Genomic DNA, 26,903 nt, shown 5'->3' on the forward strand with positions numbered 1-26,903 from the left:
AGAAACATCTGTACGAAGACAAGAATGCCGAACAAAAATCACTTCTAAGTTGAATGTGGGAAACCAGCAACACAACTAGGATAATAAACGGCCAATGAACTTGTTGCTGGGACAAATAGGGAGGGGCATGGGCTGTGGTCACCTGGAGGTGAAGTTCAGCCCATCAGGAGGATGTTGTTGTTTGTGGTGTGTTGCCCAGTTTGATTCAAATCCCAGGGCGCTCTCAAACCCAGATACATAGTGAAAATCCTTGATATTTAAATGTTAGCAATTAATCCACAAACTAAAGGCCATCCAACAGATACAGTGGCTATATGGGGCCTGCTGGCTGTCATCATCTGCATCCTCTTGATAAGAGCCTGTTTGTCCTTGGAACAAAGTCTGTAGCTGAGTTTTGACTGTGGAGGGAACTCTAGCATGGCTGTCACATCCATGTCCTGAACATTAGTATAGTACTATAGGCAAACTTTCAAGGTCAAATTGATTATCCTCCAGTTTAGCAAAGCAGTAGCTCCTTAATTATGTCAGAAGACAGGATTATCTCTGATCGTTTGAGCTAGGATTCTGGATAAAACATCAAAAACAATATTTAAATAACACAGGGTCATGAATCAAGGATTCACTGCATTTCTCTTAGTATAGAACAAAATCGTGGTGTGCCTTTTATGCCATCAGTAAGTTTTACACAGTGTTTTAACTCATATGTAGAAACCCCATCCTTGATTGTAAAATGTCACCCTGGGAATGGTGGAAGCTCTCGCTTGTGTGGTGAGAGGTTGTGCCCATAAAGGCCCTGCAAAAATTCAGGCAAGTTTTGACTCAGACAACCCAGAATTAGGAACAGGCATATCCAGTGCGATGCTCGAACTGCCCGTCTCATAGCTCATGGGAGCCAGTTGTCCACATCTCTTCACAATTCTGTATCCAGTGAATTCACATTGGTAGCTTGGCCATGGTGGCAGCATTTACACCATGGGCATCAGCACCTCACAAATCAGGGCCTTTCTTTCCTGGAGAGCTAGTTGTTAAAACACTTCTCAGGATTCCCCTGGGAATTTCTCCCTGCTGGAAGACATCCCACCTCCTCCTGCCTTGAAACCTGAAACTACCTTGTGTTCCACTTAGACGTTGTATTACTATTTTGCTTAATAATCTAGAAATACAGTAGAAACATAGTTGCATATTAAATTATTTTCTAGTTCCTATCTTTTCAAGAAGTCGTGCCTATAAAAAATAAAGTTATCAAAGACTTTAGGAATTCTTTCATTAGAGTAACTCAGTCTTGAGACATCTGAGACCTTCTGAGTAATAATGTGGGCCCCGAAGAGGGGGTTCAAGGATTGCCATCATCCATAGTCCCTCCCACTCTGGGTCTTCTTCTGGTTAAAGTACACGTGTGCACAAGCAAAATCAGCTGACATGGTGTGTCTAGGCAACGGTTTCTCTAGCGACCTTACTCCCACTCTCCCAACACTGGGTTTACTATGTTCTCCTTTTCACTATTTCTACTGGGTTTCTTACTCCATTCCTACTCTTTTAATTGTGTCTTTAAGCATTTACATATCTGTCTTTCCTCTGTGCTCTGTGTTCCTAAAGGGTAGGGGCCTTGTCTTACTAATTTTTAAATCTTGGCGATAGTAGGCACTCAATAAATGTTGCTTACACCAGTGAATGAGCCCTTCCGAATACGAGTAGTTGGCATGTAAAGAGCGATCGTTGCAATTCCTTCTGATTCAGGCAAGCAAACATTTTGAGAAATTTTTATCTTAACTATACATTAGGAAGTCAGATTTTAAAGAAAAGATGACTTTTACATTCTATCCTGGGGGAGGATATGGGGTGTTCTGCTTAACACAATGAATTCCTTGACTTCCACACCAATTTTTATTGGGTTTATTTCTTTTCTTCTGGAACTTTTCAAAGTGAGAAACTTGAAAAGAGAAAACAATTTAACAGGATAGACATTTAGTTCAATAGAAGAATTTTCCTGGTGTGAAAAAATAAATTGCAAAAAGGACTTTGCCTCTGAAAGATAATTAATAAAAACCTTCCTGTGTGATGACAGATCTGACATCTTGTCTAATATCTGGCAGAAAAGGAAGCATTGAGAGCCGCACAGTTAGAATAAAATGTTCCGTTTCACAGCAAAGCCAGGCGGGATCTGATAATTATTTCTAAAGAAGAAAAGGTCATAGTCTAGTTGTTAAATTGACACAACATCAGTCCTGGAAATAGAACTATTTACCATCAGCGGGATCTCCACTCAGATTTTCTTGATTTCATACGTAAATATTGCCAGGAATGTGGGTGATTATGGAATGACTCCCTCTTGGACATTTTGATTTTTGTTTGTTTTTTATTTCAGCTTTATTGAAGTATAACTAACAAAATTATAAGATATTTGAAGTGTACATCTTGGTGACCCAGCACACATATACAATGGGAAAGAATTCCCACCAGTTAGTTATCTAGTTAATTAACACATCCATCACCTCGCATATCTATCCCTTTACTTCTTTTGGTGAGAAATCTGATTTTCACCCTTGCAGCAAACCTCAGCTATACAGCACAGTGCAATCAACTGCTGCCGCCATGCTTTACATCAGATCTCCAGGAATTACTGATCTATGGCTGAAACTTTGTATGCTTTTACCAACCTCTACCTATTCCCTCACCCACTGGTCTCTGGCAGTAGCTTTTCTATTCTCTGTTTCTATGAATTCGACTTTTTTTTTAGATTCCACATATAAGTGATACCATGTAGTATTTGTCTTTGTCTGGCCTACGTCACTGAGCATAATGCCCTCAAACCCATCCTGTTGTTGCAAATGGTAGGATTTCCTTCTTTCTCATGACTGAATAATATTCCACATATATGTCTATATAAACACATACACATAGATATTCTTTATATATATGTTATTCCATAATAACATATATATTGTATATAATGTGGGATATGTCTCATATACATTGTATACCATATATAAATATATACTTCCTTATCCATTCATTCATTGATGGACACTTAGGCTGTTTCCATACCTCTTGGACATTTTGAAATGAAACTATTTGTAGAACTTTTTCCCTTATAGAAGCTACTCATGGGTTGTAGTAGGTTGAAGAACAGTCCCCTGGCCATACCCATGTCCTAATCACTGGAACAGTTGACTATCACCTAGATTATCCAGGTGAACCTGATATAGTTGCAGTGGACCTTATAAAAAGGATGCAGGAGGAGTCAGTTAGAAGCAGAAGCAGATACAATGATGGAAGAAGGGAGACAGGAGACGAGAGGAGGCCCTGCTGCTGGCCTGATGCTGGGGGAAGGAGGCCGTGCGCCGTAGATGTAGGTAGCCTAGCAAAGCTGCAAAGCAACAGGAGGTAGATTCCTCCCTGAAGGCTTCTGAAGGAACATGGCCCTGTGGACCCATCCCAGACTTATGATACCTAGAACTGCAAGGTAATCAAATGTTTTCTAAGCCGCTAAGATTGTGGTAATTGTTACAGCAACAACATGAAACTAATACATGGGAGCCTGGCTTATTCAGGTACCCCTGAGCCGGAGGCTGAGACAGAGGACGAGATACAGGTAGTTTTCTCTGGGAGGTGACCCAGGAAGCAGAAGTGAGGGGCAGGGGCCTGAGGCAGGGGAGGAGGGAGGGGGCCGCAGTAATGAGGTGTCGGTGAGGTCGCTGCCATAGGCAGCCAGGGCTCAACCCACTGGGACCTGGGCGTGGCACATGGGAGGCCTCTCAGAGGAGTCTGTCTGGAAGAGGGCAATTGGGGCAGTTAACCAGCTGTCATTTCCCAGCACTGAGGCATGTTCCTGGAGTATTAATTCCTCGGAATTTCCCAACTCTGCTTGAACCCACATGAATCAGGCTCCTGCGGTTTAGGAAAAAGCCCCACAGCAAGATGTGAAAAGATTGAGGACACTCTGCAGGGCAACTGTGAGTGCCTAGGGGACTGTCCCCTGCAGCAGCAGCTGAGATAGGGGGTGGGTTGGCACAGCGGGCCTGGGCACCCATCTTCCAGCTGGCTGAATGTGCAAACCCCAGACCTATTCATTTAGTAATTTGTCTCCAGGAGTTTAGAGTGTAATGTATAGACTAGACAAGTCTTCCAGTGCCTGGTACACAGTAGGTATTTAATATTTACCCAACTCTATTCTGGGGCGCTAAGGCTCACCCAAGAAAGGGACTCCTTCATTTGACTTGAGGGAAGCAGGTCTTATCTAGCATTTGGCACCACTAATTTGATTTCCAAAATTTGATAAAAATACATACATACCACCACCTCTAGGGCAGGTAGTTTCTACTAGGACCAATGAACCAAATCTTCCTAATTGCATTAACTAAAATACTTATAAAACTGCATTTTACTTTTAAAATTTACCAGTTGAATCTAGTCAATCAATCCTGGGATCTTACTACTAAAGAGTTAATTCCGTTGAGACAAAAATCGTGATTTCATTGAGTGAACTTATTTCTGGCTCTGTTTTAACCAGACCCAAGGAGGACATGTGTGGTCAATTCAAGACTATTTTGGGACAACAAAACATTTTCAAATAATCTTGGAAACAACCCAGAGCTTGTTACCCTCCCAAATTGCTCAGTTTCTTCACCTAGCATGCCTAGGTGTTTGCGTTCACCGAGCCCCTGCATGGAACATGCTTTCTTATATTTTGCCATTTGAAAAATGTCGGTCATCTTTCCAACATGGCCTTGTGACATGGTCCCGGTTCCTATTCTCATCCAAAGATGTTCTTTCTTCTGTATTTCCATAACACTTTGTACATAAACCTTTCTGTTAATATAAATAATAGTAACAATTGGTAGCATTTGGGCTAGTTCCTGTCCTGAACCTTTTGATCTATGTTAACTCATTGAACATAGTAAGGATCACCAGTAAGGTCAGATACAGTTATTGGCTGTAGTGTATAAATGAGGTAACTAAGGCACGGAGAACTTAAGTAACTTGCCCAGGGTCACACAATAGCTAAGAGGTAAAATTGGGATTTAACCAAGGTAGTCTAGACTGAGAATCTTTGCTCTGAATACTTCCTAATTCCCAATATATAGAAACATTTGCCTATGTGTCTGCTTTTCCTTCTAGATAATAAGTTCATCAAAGACTTTATTCATTTCTCTATCTCCAGCATCTAGCCAGGGCCTAACAGAGAAAAGAAATTTTAAATTTTGACTAAGGGAATTAAGGAAAACAACCCATCCACTCTGTCATCGCAGCAGTTCAGAACACCCCACCCCTTGAAGAGCACAAATGCTGAGACAAAAGAAAAGGGGCGATGCCTGTTTTTGGTCCGGAATGGAGACTCATTCTGCGTTTTCTACATCACGGCTTTCTGCTGGCCCGGCCCACGGGTGCCGGGGTCATGGCCCTGTTTTCACCTGCCCTCCTCTGTTTGCCCCCCACTCCCTCCTCTCTTTCTCCCCCTCTGTTGGTTCGCCCCAGTTTGTGTCCTGAAAAGCCAAGTAAAGGGAACCAATATTTTCTGAGTGTCTCCTGGGGGGCCAGGACCGCGGGAGACGGTGTAAGTTTCCTGTGGCCGCTGTGACAGGTTACCACACATTTAGCACCTCAACACAAATGGATTATTGTACAGTTTAGAAGGTCAGAAGTCCAAGATGGGTCTCCGTGGCCTAAAATCAAGGTGTCAGCAGGCTGCATTCCTTCTGGAGGCTCTGGGGGGAAATCTTTTTCTTTCTTTTGTTCTCTTCTTCTGCCTTTTCCAGATTCCGGAGGCCTCTTGCATTCTTTGGCCGATGGCCCCTTCCTTCACCTCCAAACCAGCCATGGCTGGTCGAGTCTTTCTCCCACCGCATCACTGAGACCTGGCTTTCACTGTGACATTTCTTTCTCTAACTCTTCAACATTTCCTCCCATTTTTAAGGATCCTTGTAATTACATCTAGATAATGTGGGATAATCACTCTATTTGAGGGTCACCTGATTTTTGACATGAATTCCCTTTGCCATGTAATCTAAGGTATTCACATGTCCTGGGGATAAGGCTGAGGACATCTTGGGGAGGGCATTATTCTGCAGCTTCCCTGTTAATAACTTGAGGAAAGGATACTGTGTAGCATTCAGCTATAGGAAGGTCTAGGATGCTGGTCTCAAACTGGTGCATGAGGGCAACCACAGGGCCCACCAGCTGGAAATATTCTCCTCCTTTAACTTCCCAAGAATCATATAATCCATCCTAAGTGTCTTACATTAATGGCCAAGAAGGTGGCAGGTGTTCAGTGTTCCTGGTGCTTTAAAACACGAGGAACATCTTAAGGAGGTCAGACGTGGGTAGACAACATGCACTGACCCTCACAGTGAGGGCTACCAGTATGTGCCCGCAGGTGTGCATGTGTGTGTACGTGGTGTGCATGTGCATGGCTTTGAAGAACCTCTTTTCTCCATGTTTTCCCTGCAGGCAGGGTGCCTTTATAAACCTTTCCAGGCCTCTGGGTTTTCAGTCCCCGGCAGGATAAAGAGTCAGTCAAAATAAAGAGTCCGTCAGGAATGCTGTAACATTTTTCTATCCTGCAAGTCAGAGATAGGAGCCTTTCTTCCCTGCCAATCTAAGCCCCTCTGAACTGATTCCAACAGAACAACTTTGACAGGAGTACCACGGGTGTTTTGTGGCATGGATAAAGCAGCTGTCTGTCTAAGCTTGTAGCAGATAGTGAGTGAGTCAGTGAAGGGAAAACAAGGGGCCAGGGGACACCAGCGAGTTCATTTGGAAAATCCCACTTTGGAGCTGGCTTAAGAGAGGATGAGATCAGAGGTTGTTTGCAACCTGCTGAGATACTTCTTTGTGGCAGGAAGTTTCTCTTTCTCTATTTACAGCTGCTTCAAATATGGTTGTATTAAGCTTCTCTTCAGTTCTGATATTCCTTCCTGCCTCTGGGATCTGTGATGCCAGGATGGAAGTCCCTCTGCCCTTGCACCTTGCATGTTGAGTGTGTAGGCATCCCTGCGAGCTGCTGAAACGAGCAGCCCCAGGTCCCAGGGACTGTGCCCTGCACATGGAGTTCCCTTGCTGGGCAGCATTCCCAGGCCCCTGTCCTCTAAGCACAGCCTGATTTCTGGGCTCTTTCTATTGGATGACTCCCCCACCTCCATCATGGAGGGCCTTCCTATCTGTTCTCCTAGATGGGTAAGAGAGGGCATTTCATGGACCAGATCTAGAAGCGGCGAAAATACTTTCCCCCTCCTTCTGTTGGCCCGTGCTGAGTCACATGGTCAATTACTACAGCAGAGCCAGGAGCACACCTCTATAGGCACTCTGATGACAGGTAGAGATTCAGGACAAGAGGGTTCTTTGCTTGAAGAGCTTATTTCCAAAGCGTTGGGTCGCGGTTGCAAACTCAGATGGCTGGAGGGCGCAGTGGGGTCCTGTGAGCAGGCGCAGTAACACAGAGAGGTACAGACAAGGCCAGCTCGGAATGGTGCGCTCTGTGTAACATGATAGTTTAACTTCTGTGACAGACTGTTCTGGCCAAACTAACCACATCTGTTGGCCACATCCATCCCATATGCTGCCACTTGGCAACCTGCCGTCTGGGACAGAGAAAAATCACTTTTCTGGAAGCAAATTCCAAAGTTGGCTATGCTCTTGAGTCAGTACCTGTCAGGATAAACACAAACCCTTTCGTTTTAAAAAGAGAAAGCTCTGAACAGCAGCAAAGAACTGGAGGCTAAAAAAAAAGAAGCAGGTGTAAAGAGCGTGATGTAAGGATTTGCTGTCTGTGTGTGAGTTTAGGGCAGTGGCTTTACACAGAGGCAGGACTCTGAGCTGCCGTTTGAGAGGTTGCTTGGGGTTCCGCTAGAGCCAGCAGCTCAGCCCACACCAGGCATCCGTGTTTTCACCGGGCCGCTGACCCCGAGATGCAAATTCCTTCTGATCTTCTACCCGATTCAGGTCCCTGCTGTTTCCCTTTGAATATTTCTGAGCACAGTCTATCCAGGGAACAGTTTTATCATAGCAACAAAAGTAACATTGTGATGATATTTATCCATGTCTACCATGGGGAAATATCAGTGAATCATGTCTGTTGGTTTAAACGTAATATATAGAAATAATAAGAATTTTAGCAAGCATTTGTCAAGCAATTACTACATGCCCATACTATGTAAGTCTCTTTATGATAATTAACTCATTTAATCCCCATGATAACCTGTAAGATGCTATTGCTGTTCCAGTTTTCTGTCTGAGGAGACTGAGACACAGACAGTTGCTTGTCCGAGGTTATAGCTGGTGAATGGCAGCTGGTGAACAGAGATTCATACAGAGCCAGTGTGGCTTTCTCCTGTGTTTATAGTTAATCTGAACATGAATCTGCTTTCATGAGCAGGCTGATTGTAATTTTCAAATAATAGAAATCCTTCGGTGGTCATAAAATTTGGCCATTCTGAGCTTTCAAAGGTATATCAGTCGCCTGTTGTTTATGAGGTGCAAGCTAATGCATAAATGAACAAAAAACCATACAGGAAGACTATTATTGCCGTGGCATTAAAGATAAATTTGTAATGTTGCTCATAGCATATATTCTAGAAATGTTAAAGAGGGTTTAGGGAGAAGTATGTCCAGGAAGTACATTCATAGGAGTGGCATCTGATGATGGGCTTATCTAGTTTTGAAGCAAAGTCCAAGTATTCACTTTTAAAGCAGTGAGGGCTGTTTCTTCAGAGCCCATCACACCAGACTCAGTGCACTTGAAATTGAAGAGTGGGTATTCATGACAAGTTCCTGCACAGAGACTGCTTAAGTTCTGCCAGAAAGTCAAGAGACAATAAAAGTAACTAGAATATTCTACCACTACTGTCCGATCAGACATTCAGCTTTTGGAAAACCCTAAATTAGTCTGGATTCTTTTTGAAATGCAGTTTTTTAATTTCAGAGATGTATTACTTGAAACCCAAATAGGCATGAAGGAACTTACATGAAAGCAAAGAGTGTGTTACTTAAAAAGATGAGCCTATATTCCTCTCCATTTACCTAGCTAGTTCTGACCCTGCTTTGAGATGGTAGCAAAAATGTCCCTTCGGTGGGTTTGCTTTTTCTGACCCCCCCAATGAAATTAGGTTCTCTGTCTCCTAGCTTTTGCATGCCCCCTAAGAGACCTATAAATTCAAGGTAAAATTTGATTTTAGTTGATCAGTTAATTTACTTGTGATGTGTTAATGCCCGTCACCTTGTCTAGTCTGCATGAACAGTTAGTACTTTCTGCCTACCTACTCTCGGCAGCATTGCTCCAACTGCTCCACATGAGCCACCCCACTGAATCCACCCAGCTCCTCCCAATGTACATCTCATTTTTCCAAAATGAGAAAACTGAGACACCAGTCAACCCTGAAAAGTGCCAAGTCACTCAGTCAGTAAAGGAAGGAGCTAAGATTTGAACCACATAAAATGACTGTGGAGTCGGTGTTTTAAGCACTGCATTATAGTGCTTCTCTAAGCTCCAGGACAACCCCTAGCAAAGTGCTCATGGATCCCAGGATTTTAATATACATTTGGAAATAAGTGAATGAATGAGGCCAGGAGGAGTGGCCAAATGAATCATTTGGCTGTTCTCTCCTTGCTGAGTCACACCTCGCCCAGGAGGGTGCTGTGTGCTTTCATAGTACAAAGCATTTAACCTGCATTTTGACTGGTGGATGGAGTGACCCAAGAGTTTGCAAACCAAAGCTGAGCCTCTGGGAGTCCTCCCACCCCTCTCAGCCTTCCTGAGGGCCAGCAGTTAGAAAGGGTTTATTTTTCCTTGCGACTCCGGAGGAATCTGAATAGAGCCTGCTGAGGAATCAGGACAGTGCCTGAGCTGTGGAAAGACAAGAATGGGGAATGGGGGCTCCGCTCACCTGCACTTCCAGTCAGTTCTGGACTCATATGCTTAGGACCCGCTAGGGAAATGTCATTTCCCTCAGTTCCTATGGGATGGCTGGTCTACTGGCCCTGGATTTGAGGGTAGATTTAGCTGATTAGAAGGTTAACATATAATTGTAGACATAGGGTGACTGGAGGCAGCCTTTGATCATTTGCTGTTTAACTGAATTAGTGTTGGTTAGTTATAGATTTTCTGCTTGCAAAATTTCCAGCATATATTCCAAGTCCTGAATCCGCATTCTCTGTGTGCCACTTGGGACGTCAGCGTTATGATTGCCTCGGAAGCCATCTACCCAGAGCCTGCTCTCAAGGCAAGGGGAAAGCTTTACAATCACAACCGCTGGGATAGGGGACCACGGTATCCTTCCCCTTTGATTCTAGAAAGATGAAGTCAGCCAGGGTGATGACTCTTCCAATTCAATTTCTCTGATGTTTCTGAGGCCAGTCACACCATGAACCTCTGGAGATTGATTCTTTGCTCTCGTTCCTTGGGGTTCAGTGCATTTCAAAGACTGATATTTAGAGAGAGGCCCTGGTCCCACAGCTTCCAGCCTTTCATACCCTCCTTTGAGAGCACTGGTAGGGATGTAATGAGTTTTCTTCAACATCTTGTATGCAGTGGTTAAGAGTTTGTGTTCTGGCACCAGTGTTTGGTTCCCCAAGAACCAGCATATATTTTTTGCTGACAAGTTCAGCTCAGCTACCTTTTAAGTGCTCAGCAGCCACGTGTCTTTCATGGCCGCCATATTGGACTGGGAAGGTCTAGTCTGCATTCCTTTTAGAAATAACTTCCAGTGGAATAGTTCCATTATCCTTTCCTCATCTTTGTAGATGACAGGGCCCCTTTGCATCTCTGAAAGTGAAGTTGGTTTTAGCTCAGGCATCATATGAAATTGGCAATTTCTGTAATGATATTTCACACATGCAAACCATGGTGAGATTCTTAGCAGGTGTAAAAATCTGACGAAGTTCTTTCTTTAACTGCAACTTAACGAAAACTGCAGCAACTGTTCCCATTTGCGGGTTTTCCAGCTCTCCTTCTGCCAGAACGAACTGCTGGCAGCCACAGGGACAAGTATCAACTTACCTCTTCATTTGGGAAATGAAATTAAAACCTCAGCTCATTTGTAAAAGCCACAGATCTGGTGGAAGTTAGCAGGGCAAACACACGAGCTGCGGTTAAATATTGATGGCTTTGGTTTTCTCAGGTGCTGCCGCTGAGAGCTGCAGAAGGTTTGGAGTGCACTCCTGGATTCCAGCAGAAAGTGTTCCATGTCAATCAGCCAGCTGCCTTCGTCGAGGACCAGGAGGTTCTAAACCGTAAGCAATGTCGCCTGAGAATGCTTTTGGCCCATTCTTGTAACTGATTTTGCCAGAGTCTAAGAATGCGTCTCAGGATGTGATGTTCCCTAAACCAAGTTTCTCTGATGACTTTTCTTATGTCACTGCTTGACCTAGGCTGGAAGGTCTTGAATCAGAACTTTGTCAGCTTAGATTTGAATAGAGCTGGGCCTATCCCTTTTTAGTATTTTACCATCAGAGAGCATTTTCCCACCACTCCAGGAAAGGGGCCTGCCAACCTCCAAAGTGAGAACTGCTCTGTGCAGAAGACACGAAATCCATTTCCTCTGGGAAGTTCCCTGAGAGCGAAACCATTGCCTTCCTATGAGTCTCTGTTCTACCTGGATTTCTCATACTTAGCAGTAGATCAAAATAATGCTAAGAGCAGGGTGTTGGGTTCCCAGAAGCTTTAGGCATAGAAATGCAAAATTTATATTCTTAAGACTAATAATGTGGTCGTTCGAAAGAGTCAAAAACTCTGCTGGATATTCTTTGGATTAAATTCAAATCCTCCCAAATTCCAATAAATTTCCTTAAAAATGCTCCCCAAAGATCTGTAGTTATAACTCTTCCTCTTTTTAATGCTAATATTATATTGTTTCATCTTTATGGGGGCATTGAGTGCATTGCTAAATGAGTATAACAAGCATAGTTTTAGCGCAGTGGAATTGAAATTGATGGTAGACAAATAACCATTTAATTGTAGGCTCTTGAGCACCATTCTTTCACATTTGAGAATCAAGGATACGAAAACAGTGGTTTAATTTGGTCAGACGCTCTACGGTCCCTTTAGTGAAGATCATCGTCCATTTGCCCTTACGGTCTCAGGTTCGCCTTCCAGACTAACTACGTTCCTCCTTCCAGTGCTAGGTGGCTGGCACGTTTAAAGAAAGGAGACAAAAAAGCCTCCTTGATTGGATTGTTCTGTGAGGCTGGAACACATTTTAAGAGTTGAAAGGGAACACAGTAATGAAGATGCAGTGTTGAGCGTCCAGGGAGCCCTGCGAGGTGACAGTCCACGCACATCCTGATGCAGTTACACCAATGGCATCATTTCAATAATTAGAGTCTGTAATGACAAGGGGCAGGACGGGCACAGTAAGTGAATTCCAATATGTGATTTCATGTTAATTTGATTCCAGGGTGTCACTCCTGGGTCAGGCCAGCAGGAACTCTCATTTATCTTTTGCTTCTCCTATTTATCAGAATCAATATATTTCAAACAGAACTGGTTTCAGAGAACCATTTTCCTGGCTCTCCACTCCTCTTGTCTCATCTCTCTCTCTTCCTTTTCTCTTTTTTTCCAAGTGATTATCCCAAGCGGCATCTATATTAACATGTGTGGAAATGTGAAGCCACCCTGAGTATGGAAATTAATGGAGTTGGTATGCAAAGCAGGCCCATAAATGTGATTGCTTCTGTAATCTTCATGGCACCAAACAGCTTTTAATTCACCGCTGAGAAGCTGGAAACAATCATACTTTGGGGGATCTTTTTAATTTAAACTAGACCATACTGTACATTCCAGTATCACAGTTCTGTTTTTGTCTGTGTTTTTTTTTTAATCCCCTCAGTAATTAAGGAGGTTATGATTGTTGGTTCTGTGTAAGCTAGTAAATGCTAAATGGAACTGGGTTGATTATCAATGATAGCATTGGAAAAATCAGTGATATGGGATTTGAAGATAACTTAAAATTTTATGTATAAATCAGTGCGTGAATTGCTGGATCAGCAAAATCTGACTAGTCCCACTCTCAGTGCAACTGTGGCTCCAAACATCTGTCTAGAGTAACAAGTAAATACAGGGAGCAGATCTGCTTAGGTATTTTTGAGTTCATCTCAAAGCAATGACCATGGGCTGTTATGAGGATAGACCCTGTGAATAGGGTTAATTATGCCCAAATGAAAAATAAAATTCTCCACACTCAAGAATTCCCATAGAATACTGGTTGGGAAAATCTAGATTTTCAGACGTATTAGCAATGTATTACTCTCATTCCACTTCTAAGAGAAAAAAAGGCCCAAATATTGAATGGACTTTCCGCCTAACCAGCTACCATTTTCCGTCTCCCCACTTCCCTCCCTCCCCTCCCTCTTCTCCGTCTCTGTTTCTTCCATGCGTTTCCTTATAGTTCAGCACAGGACCCTTCTCTCTCTCTGAAAAATATGATTAACCAAGAAATCAGGGGGTGGTGGGCACTCTCAGAAGGAAGACAATATTGACTCAAGCTAACATCTGGATGACAATTCAGAATCAAACAGAACCAGAAAGTTTAAATATATTTAGATACTTGAGCTTACATTTCAAATTTCTAGGAAATGGTTAGGGATATTTTAGCGACGTATACATATAAAGCTGATATTCTAGGTAATAACAAAGGTTAAAATAACCCAGGTTAGTAACATTATCTTGAGCTCCACTCAAGGCATTTGTGTTTTCTGTTTTCCTTTCACCTTTGCGATGTTTAACAGTTTTGGTTCCCAATCATTGTGGGTTTTTGTTTTGCAGAAGGTGTAAACACAACATACTCAATCAATCGATGTCTTCTCACCATTCCGTAAACTTGTAGGGAAGTGCTGTCTCTTTGCCTGACAGACATAGTATATCTGCTCATACCTCAGACTTAGATTCAACCAATGCTGTGTTCCGCTTTCAGCAGGTTACAGGGAATGTTTATTCTGTCCACAGCTTCCTGCTCTATGTTCAGACAGTAACATTTCCTTTTATCCTGTTTCATCTTTCTGCTCATTTCTCAATGACTTATCTTTTCCTACCTTAACCGTTACTGATGGTCACCTCCACTCCTTTTATTTCACTAATATTTTATTCACTGTTCACTCTGACACATCTTTCCCTCAGTTGTTCTAAAGCCTTTTATTTTCTTCACATCTAAATAACTCTTTATTCTACTCTCCTTTCCACTGACTAGACTTCCTTTCGTCTTTAAAAGGCCATTTCTCAACAAGCTTCTAGGATCAAAACCTGGTGTCCCACTATTTCTCCTAATGCAGAAACCAGGGGAGCCCTTTCATTCTGTCTTTTACATGTGATGCAAAGCCCCCAACTCATATAACTTGACAAAAGTTTTCTGGCTTCATCTCAGTCTTGAAAGGCAAATTGGAAAGATACGGTTATTCCCATTTTCTTTGAGATGTATGAGAAGAATGGGGAAGACAGCTTAGAATGTGAAACTCAGACAGGGGACACCCATTCAAGGTCTTTGGACTCAGGAAGGAATCTGTGAGGGGCTGTGGCAGGGGGCTCCTCAAGGCCTCTGACACCCTGAATTCTCATTGCAGTGATTTTCCTTTGGCTGGGGCGCTTACTTCTCCTGCAGCATGAAAATCATGTGATTCTGGTGGTCACCATCTGGGTACCATGAGATTTGAATATTGACCCTAGTTACAGCCTCCCAGATGACACCCAGGCTCCAGAAAAATAACTGGCCAGCCCCCCAGCTGAGGTGCAAGAAGACCAAGTGATGAGCCCCTGAGTATCTTGTGTTCTGAAAAAATACAGAACAAAATATTCTGCCCTGTCCCTTTCAGCTCAGATAGACCTTCCTGACATTAAGGAGGGATCTGTGATCCTCAGATTCACTGGGGAAAACCGTCCTGACGGCCCTCCAGGCTTCAGTAGTGGGAGACATCTCCAACCTCCAGTGTCTAGCAATGGTGCCCCACTGGCCACCCAGCCACTATCAGGTCAGCACGTTCGTCCCCTCTTGTTCATCCTTCATGGATCACTCCTCTTAGGCCACATGCACGTAAACACACAGATAGACACACACACAGAAATTGCTATACCTGAGTTCACCTAAAACACAACCACGTGATCACATTTTCAGTAAGGAAGCTGTATCAGTCAGCATAGGCTGGGCATCAGACAACCCACGGCCTACCAATGGAGGCGGATTTCTTGTTCAGGTCGTGTGGGTGCAGGTTGGGCTGTTGCCCAGGTAACTCTCCTCCAGGTGGCTGTCATCCAGGCAGGGGCTTGAGGCCCCAGGGTGCTTCCAGCTTGGTCCTGGCACCTTGTGTCCTCTAGTCACTCTTAAGTCACTGCGCTGGCAGAAAGGGGGATAAGAAGAAGTGTGGGAAGGGCATCCCAGATGCTTACCCATGTTTAGCTCCAAAGGGCCATGTGTCATTTCTTTTAGCCGGACCTAGTCATGTAGCCAACATAACTGCAAGAGGGGCTGCGAAATGTAGAGGAACATATGCATATCAGGGCATGCTCACCGTCTCCAGCTAGATCCTAACAAAGCAGTGTGACTGGGTCGAAAAGGGACTTCTTAAAAAGGGAGCAGCAAGGAGGCCGCTGTCTCAGAGTAACTCGGGTCCACAGGGGCAGAGGACTAAGCTGGCCATTGCTGCAGCTGAGCAAGGTCATGCACCTGTGACTGCTTCTCGTTGTCATTATCAGGGGGTGCTTCCCACTGGGCAGAGTCAGCTGCTTCTTAGAAACCCCCCGAGGACCTTCCCTTCTGCTGGTTCTAACAGGATGGGCTCCACCTGCACCTTCCTGGTGATTATAATCTTGCAGTGAAGATCATATAGTCTTAAGCACATTGACTAAGGTTCAGACACATGAAGTCACATGTTGGCTGTGTGACCACGAGTGGGTTACTTGAATCCTCTCAGTTTGAACTAGCTCATCTCTCTAAGAAGGATAATGGCAGTCCTCACCTCTAGAGTTGATGGGAAAATGTTTAGAACAGTTATGAATAAATGGCAGTTGTTATTACTATCATTATTGCCATTGTTAGTATTATATTATTATTATTGTTATTCATAGACTTTAGAAAGGTTCTATTTCCTTAGAATGACCATCCAAATTTAGCTTCTTAAGGAGATAAATCATGGACATTAAAAATAAATCTGAAGAGATGAAGAAACATTCAAAACAGTGATTCTAGGATTTGAACTTCATGGACCAGTAGAAATTCTTCTGAAATCTTGGAATGATGAGAGTGTATTTTTAAACATTTTCCTAAGTTTGGATCTGGGAAAAGAAAAAGTAAGCAAACAACCAAGCTAGAAGGACAATACTACCATTTACTTTGGCCAGAATTCTTTCTTAAAAGGTCACTTGGCACCAAGAAACAACACAAAGGAAGGACTAATTACAGAAGAGAAGGCAGGCCTTTGAATATATTTTGCTTTGTAAAACATATACCCACATCCTTCCTTGTTCACCTCATCTTGTTGGGAAATCACCATCTGAGGCATTAGGTTAATGTTACTATTTTTGCTCTTGACTTTTCTGATCCTCCTCTGAAGCTTCAATATATTCATTTTTTCTGGACAGACAGCGCTAACACTTAAGAGATTTCCCCCTGAAGGACTGTATTCCTCTTTTGACAGGGAGAAGAGAGAGCGTTTCTTGAAAATGTAACAAGTGTGTATATGTTAAGAACAGATGCTGAGATTTTTAGAGGGCCCACCAGTGCTGACTAGTGCATGGCATTACTAGGCTCTGAGTGTGGAGGTTCCCCTTGAGCATCATAGCAGCTCTTAGGGGAAAACATACTCTCCTGTGCCCTTTATACAAGGGAGGATACTATGTCTGGGCGAGGTGAAGCAGTTTACACAAGAGCTATCACTCCTAATTGGTGGTGGGAAGATTTGAACCCGGGGTTCCAATGCCCTGGCTCTTATCCAGAGTTCTCAGGTCTGCTGGCTTGCTGTTTTTGTTGATGTTGATGGTGACATATCAAGGAAAGTTGGCACTTAATTTTCTCATCTGCTTTCATCATCCTGGATGAGATAAAGAACTGTCACTGCAGTGTACCTTTTCTGTTCATAGTCAACTTTATTCTCCCTCTGTAATATGGAGAAGTACCCCTTTTTCCTTGTTTTGGATGGATCCAGTGCCACATTGCCCATGACTCTGTTCTCCTGGTGTTCAGCCCACCCTGTGAGTTCCGCTTGGTCATCCACCTTGACATTGACCTTGGTTGGCAGCCAGGTCGCCCATGGAGTCACATTAATCATATTTGTGCTTAACATATGTGAGTCATGGCTTTTGAGGGTGTTTTTAATTGGCTATAAATCAAACAGGGAACTTGAAAAATGAAGGCAATTAATGAAAAGGCAATGTGAGAGGTGTTTTTGCATCCTAACGCAGGAAATACATCGCCAGTGAATTAAATGTCAAAACAAAGGCCCTTTTGACCCTGCTGAAAAGATTTCATTTGGATGATAATAAATGGATGAACTTTCCAACCTGGCAGGTGGAAAAAATGCCTGTTTCCTGAGTTCAGGCTGACTTGGGCTTTTGTCTGTCTATATTTTCTATCCTTAAGAACTTTCTAAGTTCTTTTTTTTTTTTTTCAGTTTTGATGATTAAAAAAATCAATTTAAATTTCCTTTCTGTTTTTTGGTTGTTCTTTGCACTAGTAACTAAAATTTACTCTGAGGCTCAGAGATTGATTAACTGATTAGTGAAATTATTTAACATCACTTGTACTGCAGCCTGGATACATCTGAATAAGGTTGTTTCAAGCTGTTATATATACTAGGGAAAATTACTCTGGCAACACTTAATTCACTCCATCACTATGAAGATAACTATACCTTGGCTCAGAACGTGGCTCTATTTCTATTAATGAGAGTCTTCCCTATATGTAAACAGAGTCCAGTAGAAACTTACTTGTATAGGTTTGCCCTCTCCCCCACAACATATTTGTAGCAATCTAGTAATCAGTCAATTAATACTTGCTGGGATCCTCACATATGCATTATACTAACTACCTTAATTCATAAATGTAAAGTGACAAAGTGAAAATAACTGCAGATTTAAAAGGATACATTTACATTAGGAAGGGATATAATAAAATGTTGACATCCCTCCATAGGATGTGGGTTCTACGTCCTACTGTAAAGACGGGGAAACATGGAATAACACAGAGGCCGGAGGAGGTGGGGTGTGCGGGTGCAGGTGGGGCTCACTTGGCAAAAGTAGAATTGGAAGGAATAAATAGACCGGAGGAATCATGCTGTCAGCCCTTGGGCTAAATTTGCCCCACAGAAGGGTCCCGTCTGGCTGCTCAGTATGGCAGACTGAAGTGTTTAATGAAAGGAATTTGGTGTCAACATTGAGAATTTCATAACTTCTGAACAATATTGGACTTGTAGCATATAGACCCCAGAGGCAGGCTGGCTGGGTTCAAGCCCAAGGTCAGGCCGTTATCAGCTAAATAACCTGGGCAAGGTACAAGATTAAAAAAAAAAAAAAGAAAACCCATTGTGCCTCAGTTTCCTTATTTGAAAAATTAATATGATAATGGCAGCAACCTCAGTAGGTTGTTGTGAGGATTAAATGTTGATCTATGCAGAGGGCTGTGAGCGGTGCCTGGTCTGTAGCAAACATTAGCTGCCGGAAGAGTGTAGCAATAATAGTAGCTGAGGGCTCCCCTGTGGCCTTCCAGTCTCTGCTGTCTGCTTGTCAACCAGTCTTTGTTTTTTATTCTGCCTGCCCATTATAGGCATCTAAACTCACTCTATGAAGCTGCCATCACTCCCAATACTAGTGTTTGGTTATAATGATATGCCACCAAAACCAGACGCACATGTTGTTTTGATCGAACCATTGCTGTCTTGACAGTGGCTGCTGCTAGCGGTCAAGGACGCAGTGCAAGTGCTAAGAGATGGAAGGACATGAGCTACCTGGCATTAACTGACCATGGGCATATACTTTCAGTGCTCTGAATTGCCAGTGTAGCTAAGGTGTGAGAGGGGAGCCCTGTGTTCAGCGTGGCTGGCTCTCTAGAAGTTCAGAATAGGAAGCAGGTGAGACAGGAGAGTGAAGAAGGCTCAGGCTGGCCTGGGGCCATTTCAGAAGTTCTGGGATGAGGTGGTCAGGGGGCAGACCACACGAGAGATGGGCAGGGAAGGTGGCAGCATAATTGGGGCACGCCCAAATATGAAATAAGGGGAGAAGAGAGTCAGAGCAGAGTCCCAGAGAAGTCCAAAGTTCTAGACTGCGGAAGACGTTTAGAAGAGAAGTTTTCTGAAGGTAATGCAGAAGCTGGAGAGTCTCTGGCAGCTTGAACACTGACTTGTTATGACCGTTTTCCTCTCTGGGTGTCTGTTTCCCCACTTGTAGAATGAGGGTGTGTTAGGGCTGTTTTCATTGTAATCCAAAGTAACCCAACTCCAACTGGCTTCAGCAAAAATATACAAGATTATCCCTCACATGTTTAAAAATCTCAAGGTTTGAGCTGGCTTTAGGAATGCCTGGGTCTTGATACTCTGATGATGTAATCAGTATCCCTCTTCATTCCCCAGCTCTGCTTTCCAGTTCACCTTTATGCCTCACTCTCAGAGGTGTTCCCTCTAGGATGGCCACCAGCAGCTCCAGCTTTTTATTATTCCAGCTGACAACCCAGAGTATATCTTTTCTAAATGTTCCAGCAAACATCTCCTGACTCTCTTGGGCCAGCTTGGGTCATGTGCCAGTCCCTGAACCAATCCCAGTGTCCAGGAAGATTGGGTGTCCCTATTGGCCAGGCCTGAGGAAATGAAGATGCTGTTCCCTAAAGGAAAGGAGTGCGGCTGGGCTGGCAAACGCAAGAGAGTATGCCAGGAGGGTATTTGCTGCTGAGGTCCCTCTCAGTACTAACCTTCTGTGACTGAAGGCTGTGTTCCATGCATAAACATGTTTCGAACCCAGTGCACACGCAAATGGAGCTGTCTCTTAGGTGGCAGGGGATGAGAACAGTCATCATGCCTGGTTTCTCACTGGTGATGCTGGTGAGCAGATTGTCTAATTAAGACTGTCAAAGTCTAGGAGCTGCCAGATGGTCTTACTCTTCAACCTGTTGAGTGTCTTCAGTCACACCGTTCTGGAGCTGGTAAAATCTCTTGGATTTCTGTTTTTCTTCAAGAGATTAAGAACACAGGAACATATGGATGTTACAGGAGCATCTCCTAATTTAAGGTATCAGAACCACGTGAACTGGGGTGTTTAATGGGTAAGGCACCATAAACATAAATTGGGAAAGATTAGCATGGCTTTAAATATTTTGAGAAAGCGGAAGATCTTTCTATCCTATATCAGATCAAATCAACACACATTCTAATAATTGTAGTGCCCTCTGTCTGCCCTTTTTATCTTAATTTTCATGGAAATTTTTGTTGGCTTGAAAGCAAAAGGGCAAGAGGTTCAAATACTTGCCAGTCAAAATATCCTCAAGCACTTTCTGTATTTGACCAAAGTCACATCCTCCTTCCGGAGATAGAATCTAGGGGAGAAAGGGCCTGCATGGGGACCCTACCCCTTGTTTAGTCAATTACTTAAGAAACACAGCACCATCACCTACCTTATGCCAGACCCTGTAAAGGGTCCAAGGGGTAAAACTTTGAACCAGATCATGAAAGATGTCTCCTATTTTGGAGCTTTCGTTCTTGTGGAGAGAGACAAACACGATAGAAATGAACAGCTAAGGAAGCAGGAAAAAGGTGCGTGGAGAGCTGATGATAAGCAGTGAAGGACATAAAAAGGCCATGTGATAGAGATTTCTGGAAGGCTGCTGGAGGATGGAAAGCCAGAGAAATTTCCCCTGAGAAGCTGAGACCTGAACTGCAAGGGCTCAGCCAGGTGAAGATTGGATGGGCAAACATTTAGGCAGAGGGACCAATTAATGCGAAAACCCTAAGGACAGGCTTCTCGGTTGAGATGTTCTGACCCAGGAAAGAGGCTACCATTTTATCCATTTAATCGCATCGGCTGCCCTGTAAGACAGAATTATAAATCCCATTTTATAGATTAGGCCATAAAAGCTTATTGAAGGATACAGTGTCCCAAAAAACGTGCCCGTGGTGGGAAGCATACACTGATTGCGTGACTCTGCATGTCCTCTCCATTCCAAAAGCCATGTCCAGTTTCCTCCCACTGAAGTGCTCCTGTGCTTGAGAACAAACCAGGGTGTCCTGAGAGCCTCACGGGGCTGTCCGTGTGGGCACCTGAGTTGGACTGCTTGCCTCCATCACTTACAACAGGGTGGTATTTGCAGTCACGCAACCCCTCGTTTCTCAGTTTCCTTATATGTAAAATGGAGGTTATGCAACATTTTGCAGATTAACCAAGAGAACACATGCACAAGTGTTAGGACAGTGCCTGCCGCGTGCAAGCTCCATGTACAGGCTGGCTGCTTTTGTCATTTGAAAGATGAAGGCCAGAATGATGCTACTGGCAGGGGCAGCGCCAGTTTCTACCAAAGGTGAGGTAAAGCCCCGCTCCTCTGAAGCAGAACGCATGTCCTTCCTCCCTCCCCTAAGCCTCCCTTTTCATGTTCTAGGGGCATGCTGCCCTCAGCCCCTCCCCCTTATATGCACTTACTGCTTTCTCATCTTTGGTCTGTTCCAGCTAAATGTTGAAAGGATCCTCCCTGAAAAGCATTTCTGAAGTGATTCTTCCCAGCCTTAGATCCAGATGCGTTTTGGAATTTATGAAGCTAATAAAGTGCATATGCTGTATATTACAAACTCCACCAGGGGGATCTGGGCAGAAGCCTGTAATAAAACAGGTATTTCTGCAGCAAAACACATGAATATTTACCCTAAGCAGGACAAATAAGGATAGCAAATACCGTGATGTCAGTTCAGGTTGGGTTTCGCTGCCAAATGAATTAGGAAAATCCTCTCGGAATGCTGAGCCTCTTGGATTTCAGAATTGCAGAGGGTACTTAAGAGAACATTCTCTTAAAAAGTTGCAGACCTCAGTCCTGCTAAAACATTCAGTTGGCCTCTTCACATCCCAGCTGCTTCTGGGGACAGCAGAGTGTGATGGCAGCTCAGACTCCAGATTCCTGACACCCCCAACAAGCCTGTTCCTACTTGTGAGTAACTTGGTGAATGGTGTCTTGGCGGGCCACCCCTGAAAAGTGGCCAACCACGGCACCGGACTATTTCATTTCCATCTGGAGCCCAAACCGTTGTCAGCCATCCAATTTCCTCCTAACTGTGTGTGTCAGCTAATTCCGGAGACCTCCCAGAGGATCTATTTTTAGCTAAAATTGGTTTTAATTTTCATATGTATACATTAAATCCATGGGGGCAAGGGAGGGATTCCAAATAAGGAAACATTGATTCTGCACAACATGAAAGAAATAATTAGTACTTGAAAAACAGTTCAAAATAGGAGTCAAAACCTCCAAGGAATATAGTTAGCACGGCATTTTTCAGTGGAAGGAAGTTTGTTGCATTAAAAACAGAAAGAGAGGGTGAGGGGGGATATATCAGGCTATGAAAGGGATTCAGCCTCACGTTCCTGGTACGGAGGGAGGTGCTGAGGCTAAGAATACAGAGGGCTTCAGTTAGGGGCAGCCAAGGTCGTCAGGTGGACCCCCACGGGGATGAGGCCCAGGGGTCACTCCCAACATCTGCTGACACATGGAGGGCATGCTAATAAAGTGCAGGTATGTTTATCAAAGCTCACTTGTGTAAGGAACTCCACCTGATAGAAGCAATGTTTCAGAAGGTGGAAGTCAGAGCAGATATAGGGTTTGGTGCTGAGGGTCCAGCCTCTTGTGATTTCAGGTAGGAAACTGGCAACAGGTAGAGTTCATGACATTCTTATTTAGTATTGGTAAGCGTAGCAAGGTGATTAGGTAAATCTTATAAGTAAGTTATTTTTTGACAAATGAGCTATTTGTTTAGGAGGGTGGACTGTTCCTTAATGTAAATTGATCTTCACAAATTTCCTGAAAGAAACAGTGAACTTTTTACTGGTTCAGAGTCTTATCTTTCTTGGGTAAAGGTTTCTGGGGGCAATTAAGTCCAGTTGACACAGGTGCTGTCCGTTGCTGGTCTTGATAGTTATTAAGTCAGGTTGATGTGGGTGGTCTCAGCTCTCAGGATGTGGCAGCTTGTATTTTTCCTAAGTCAGCATTTCCCAAACATCTGTCCCTGGAACCCTGTTGATACAGGAGTGCACAATGGGACAATAAATGTCTTGAAATCACACTGGGAAATGCTGGGTGTTCATCTTTTGACTGTAGGACCTTTAAAATATGAAAACGCCCAGGAGGCCTGCAGGCATACCTCAGAATCAAACCCTTTCTGGGTCTAAAAATTGTTCATTCAATCCTCCTTAAACAGAGAAGCATTACCACCTCCTCCCCACCCATTTTTTAGAAGCCTCAGTAGCTTCAGCGTGCAAAGAAATCCACCTTGCTGCTCTCATGTAGGGCAAGGAAAGGCCTGAGCCTGGGACTCAAACCTGGCTTTCTTCTTAAAAAAAGGGAAAAACGGAACTATTTTTCTTTGTTCTTTTTTCTCATTCTGCTGAGCTCATAGGAAGTAAGGTAGAGTAAAATGCTTACAAATAAACAGAGTTTTAAAATAAGTTCTGTAGCATAATGGCTGCGGAGTCAGGCTCAGATGCCAGACTTTGAGACCCAGGGAACCTTCCCGTCCTCTTCGGCAGCCATGTTCCGTCCCCTGCACCCAGGCTGGGTGGGATGTCTCCCTGTAGTCCTGAGTTCGTTCTGCCTAAGGCTTACAGTAAAATGTTTGCAGGTTGGAAAGCCTTCTCTCTCTCAGCAAGGCCTGGCTTTCAAGACTTTTGTTTCACTTAAGTCTTTAGGCTGAATAATGAATCTTTCGCACTCTTTGCATTCATGATTCAACATCCTAATCCTCCCTAAAGCTAAAGATGCCTCCGGCAGAAGATGAAGGATCCTGCTCAACTAGGAAAATTGGGAGAGAAAGGCACACCAGTAAATTTCAGGAAGATGGTCCCTGTTACTTGAGGTACAAACCCAGTTTACAAGAAGGCAGGAAGCCGCTTTGTGAGCACCCAGCAGTGCTGAGCGCGGAGGGACTGATTCCAGAATCCCTCGCATGGGTTGCACCCTCTGACAGCCTGCTTGTCTTGGGCAGGAGTTTTCAGGAACGAAGACAGGCTTGAGGTAGGGGCACCAATGCCGGCCACAGGCAGGGGCTCAGGGAGACACGGGCAGCTTTAGGGAATTTGCAAACCTTTAGGAAGTCGTTGGTGAACGGAGCACAAAAATCCCAATATTTTTATCCTTACCACTCCAAAGCACCGAGACTCAATCTATATGTCACCTGAGTATCTGAGGTTAAGACATTTAAAAGTGGGTCAGGTCTGATTTTACCGAGCATTTAAAAAGGCAACAAACAGGTTTTGTGACGTTGCGGGAGCTGCCCAAGTTCTCTGAGGCCACGGAGGACTATTTTCCCCAGTCCCCCCGTTTTCTGAAGCGGTCTTCCCCCCGCCTGTGACCACGACACCAACTGTGTCCGTGATCAGCGCTTCTTCAGCGTCTGCTCCCACCAGCTCCAGGCTCTTCCTGGGGAGGAGCCAGCATCGCTGGGAGCCCAGCAGGCTGGGCACGTGCTTGTTACACCCCCACCCCCCAGCTCTGGTCCTCACGGGTTCTGTAGCAGGCAGTCTCCCAGCTCTGGGGGCTTGGACGCTTGGATTAAATGCCAGCTCTCACCCTGATGAGCTCTGTGACCTGGGGGTAGTAACTTCTCTGATCTTCCATTTCTTCTAAAAGGCAAGCATGCAGTGAGATGCTTCAAGGTAAATAGAAGGTATATAGGTACAGTTACTGCTCAGTAAATGGTAGTTATTTATATGAATTAATGTTATTTGATGATGGGTTTCCAAACTTCACTTTAAGCTCTGAGTAAATGACATATATGCCATTAATACTTGTAGATTTTGTTTAGACTCATCCCATCACTCCAGCTATTTTCCAGTTTGCACTGGGAGTTACTCGCCTCCCTGGTGCAGCCTCCCCTTTCTCTTCCTGCTCACACTACAGACCCATAAACTGGCTCTGGGCACAGGTACCTGACTGAGAGGTCCAAATGTTTCTAATTCATTATTAAAATGTTTGCTGCTACGTTTACTTAGTACCAGGCCCAGATGATTGCTTCCCATATCGATGGTACTAAAGTGGGGACTGAATGTTTTGCCTGCCAAGGGCCTTCATCTAATTCACCCTGAGCATATATAAAAGTGATTTGAATGGGAGCGTTTGCTCTGTTACTTTGGTGATGGATTTAGGCAAATGGAAAGTAGCAAACTGTTCTGTTTCTGGACGGGTGCCAGGTCCATCCTGGTTATAGGTAATGCTTGCCTGGTTGATTGAAGCAGGCCCGCTGCTGCTCTGATAGCCTAAATCCATGGCCAGCGGGGCCTGTTAGCAAGTATGTCAGGCTCACTGTAGTGAAAAGCATCTCGTAATCATAAATTAATAACTCTTCTATTATACATTAACATGATGCTGTATTTTACAAGTTGATCAGCTTTTCAATACTAATATTGAGATTAAGGTCAATTCTACTCTGGTTACATCCTTCAGAAGATTTAGATATAACTTCTGGGCTGGAGGAAGGGAGTTATATACTTAGAACCTCAGTTTTCATATCAGTAAAACAGGTCGAACAAGGCCAACCTCCTGGGGCTCTGAAAATCCAATGAGATAACAGCTTTGAGAGCATTTTAAAGGCTTTAAGCATTTCCCTATGTGTCCAAGGCCTCTTTAGGAAAGATTTCCCTCTGCCTTGACTCTTTCAAAAGGAAGGGGTGGTTACCCTTGTTTACCTCAGTTTCCAGATGTTTGCCTTTGTTTTCTTTATTCTTGTTTGACAGTATTTTTGGAAAAGGCACCTGGCCAAGAGTGACTCAATGGCTGGACTTATCAGGTCATTTGAAAGCTTTTGGGTGGGATAAGACTTTAGTCTGTGTCCCTGGGCCATCTTGCACAGGAGCCTAGGCTTGTATTTGGGTAGTGGTGTGGGTTGGGGTCTCCAGAAAGCTGACTCAGAATGGTGATTGGCATGAAGGAACTTTATTAGGGAGCAGTTGGGGATCCTCACCTGGAGGGGAGGGGAGGAACAGGGATTGGGCAGAGGAGAAGCAGGGCTCTGATGCAGTCTCACCAAAGGCTCAGCCAATTCCAGCAGGAGTCTGAAGCCAGACGGCCCTTCAGAGGGGTCCTCAGCTGGGGTGAGGAGCCAGGCATCTAAACCTCAGTGGTGATCTGCCACCAGTGTGGGTCATGGGAAAGGGACGTGACCTTAGGGGAGAAGACGGTCTTTAACCAAGGCAATTCTATAGAGGGCTGATAGCTAAAGACTGTCTTCAAGGGGTGGGAAACATGAATCCTCCAGCCCTGAAGAAGAATCTGACAAGGGCAGTTCAGCATCCACTGCAATTAGGCAGAAAACAAAAACAAGTCTGGCTTCCACTGAGATAGCGCCCATCAGTCACTGCTGCCTTAGGCATGGACGCTCAGCTTCCTAGTCGCAGTGAACTGGCACAGTGGTGGGGAGGAGGGGGGCTTCTGACTGCTCCCCCTGTGGTACCACAGCTCATCGCCTAGTTTGTGGCCCCTGCACCCCTTAACTCACTACCTCCCATCCCTCCTGAGCCTGGCCTGTATTCACCTCCCCCTTCTAGAGCAGCACTATGTTTTGTTTATCTTTTTTTTTTTTAAATCTGTAATCCCCCCTAATTTCTATCTTTCAGGAATTTTATCTTTCAGCTATCCTATTATCAATCCTATTATTAACTCTCATGTATGTTTATTTATGTGTGTGTGTATCATCTCAAGCATCTATGTTTGTGTTGATTTAGGTATGGGTGAGTTCTCAGCGAAGTCCAACATCTTGAA

General features: G+C 44.1%; 1 protein-coding gene across 4 annotated transcripts in view; it reads left to right on the top strand.

Moving 5' to 3' along the window:
* Positions 1-26,903, top strand: part of CDH13 (cadherin 13) — a 1,152,846-nt gene that overhangs the window by 418,637 nt on the left and 707,306 nt on the right. For all 4 annotated transcript variants that reach the window (XM_057493261.1, XM_057493263.1, XM_036909367.2 and 1 more), the window contains exon 2: positions 11,112-11,223. In XM_057493261.1, coding sequence (XP_057349244.1) covers positions 11,112-11,223 — 112 coding nt within the window. The remainder of the gene's footprint in view (positions 1-11,111; positions 11,224-26,903) is intronic.

This window comes from Manis pentadactyla, chromosome 15, assembly GCF_030020395.1.
Source record: "Manis pentadactyla isolate mManPen7 chromosome 15, mManPen7.hap1, whole genome shotgun sequence".
NCBI lineage: Eukaryota > Metazoa > Chordata > Mammalia > Pholidota > Manidae > Manis > Manis pentadactyla.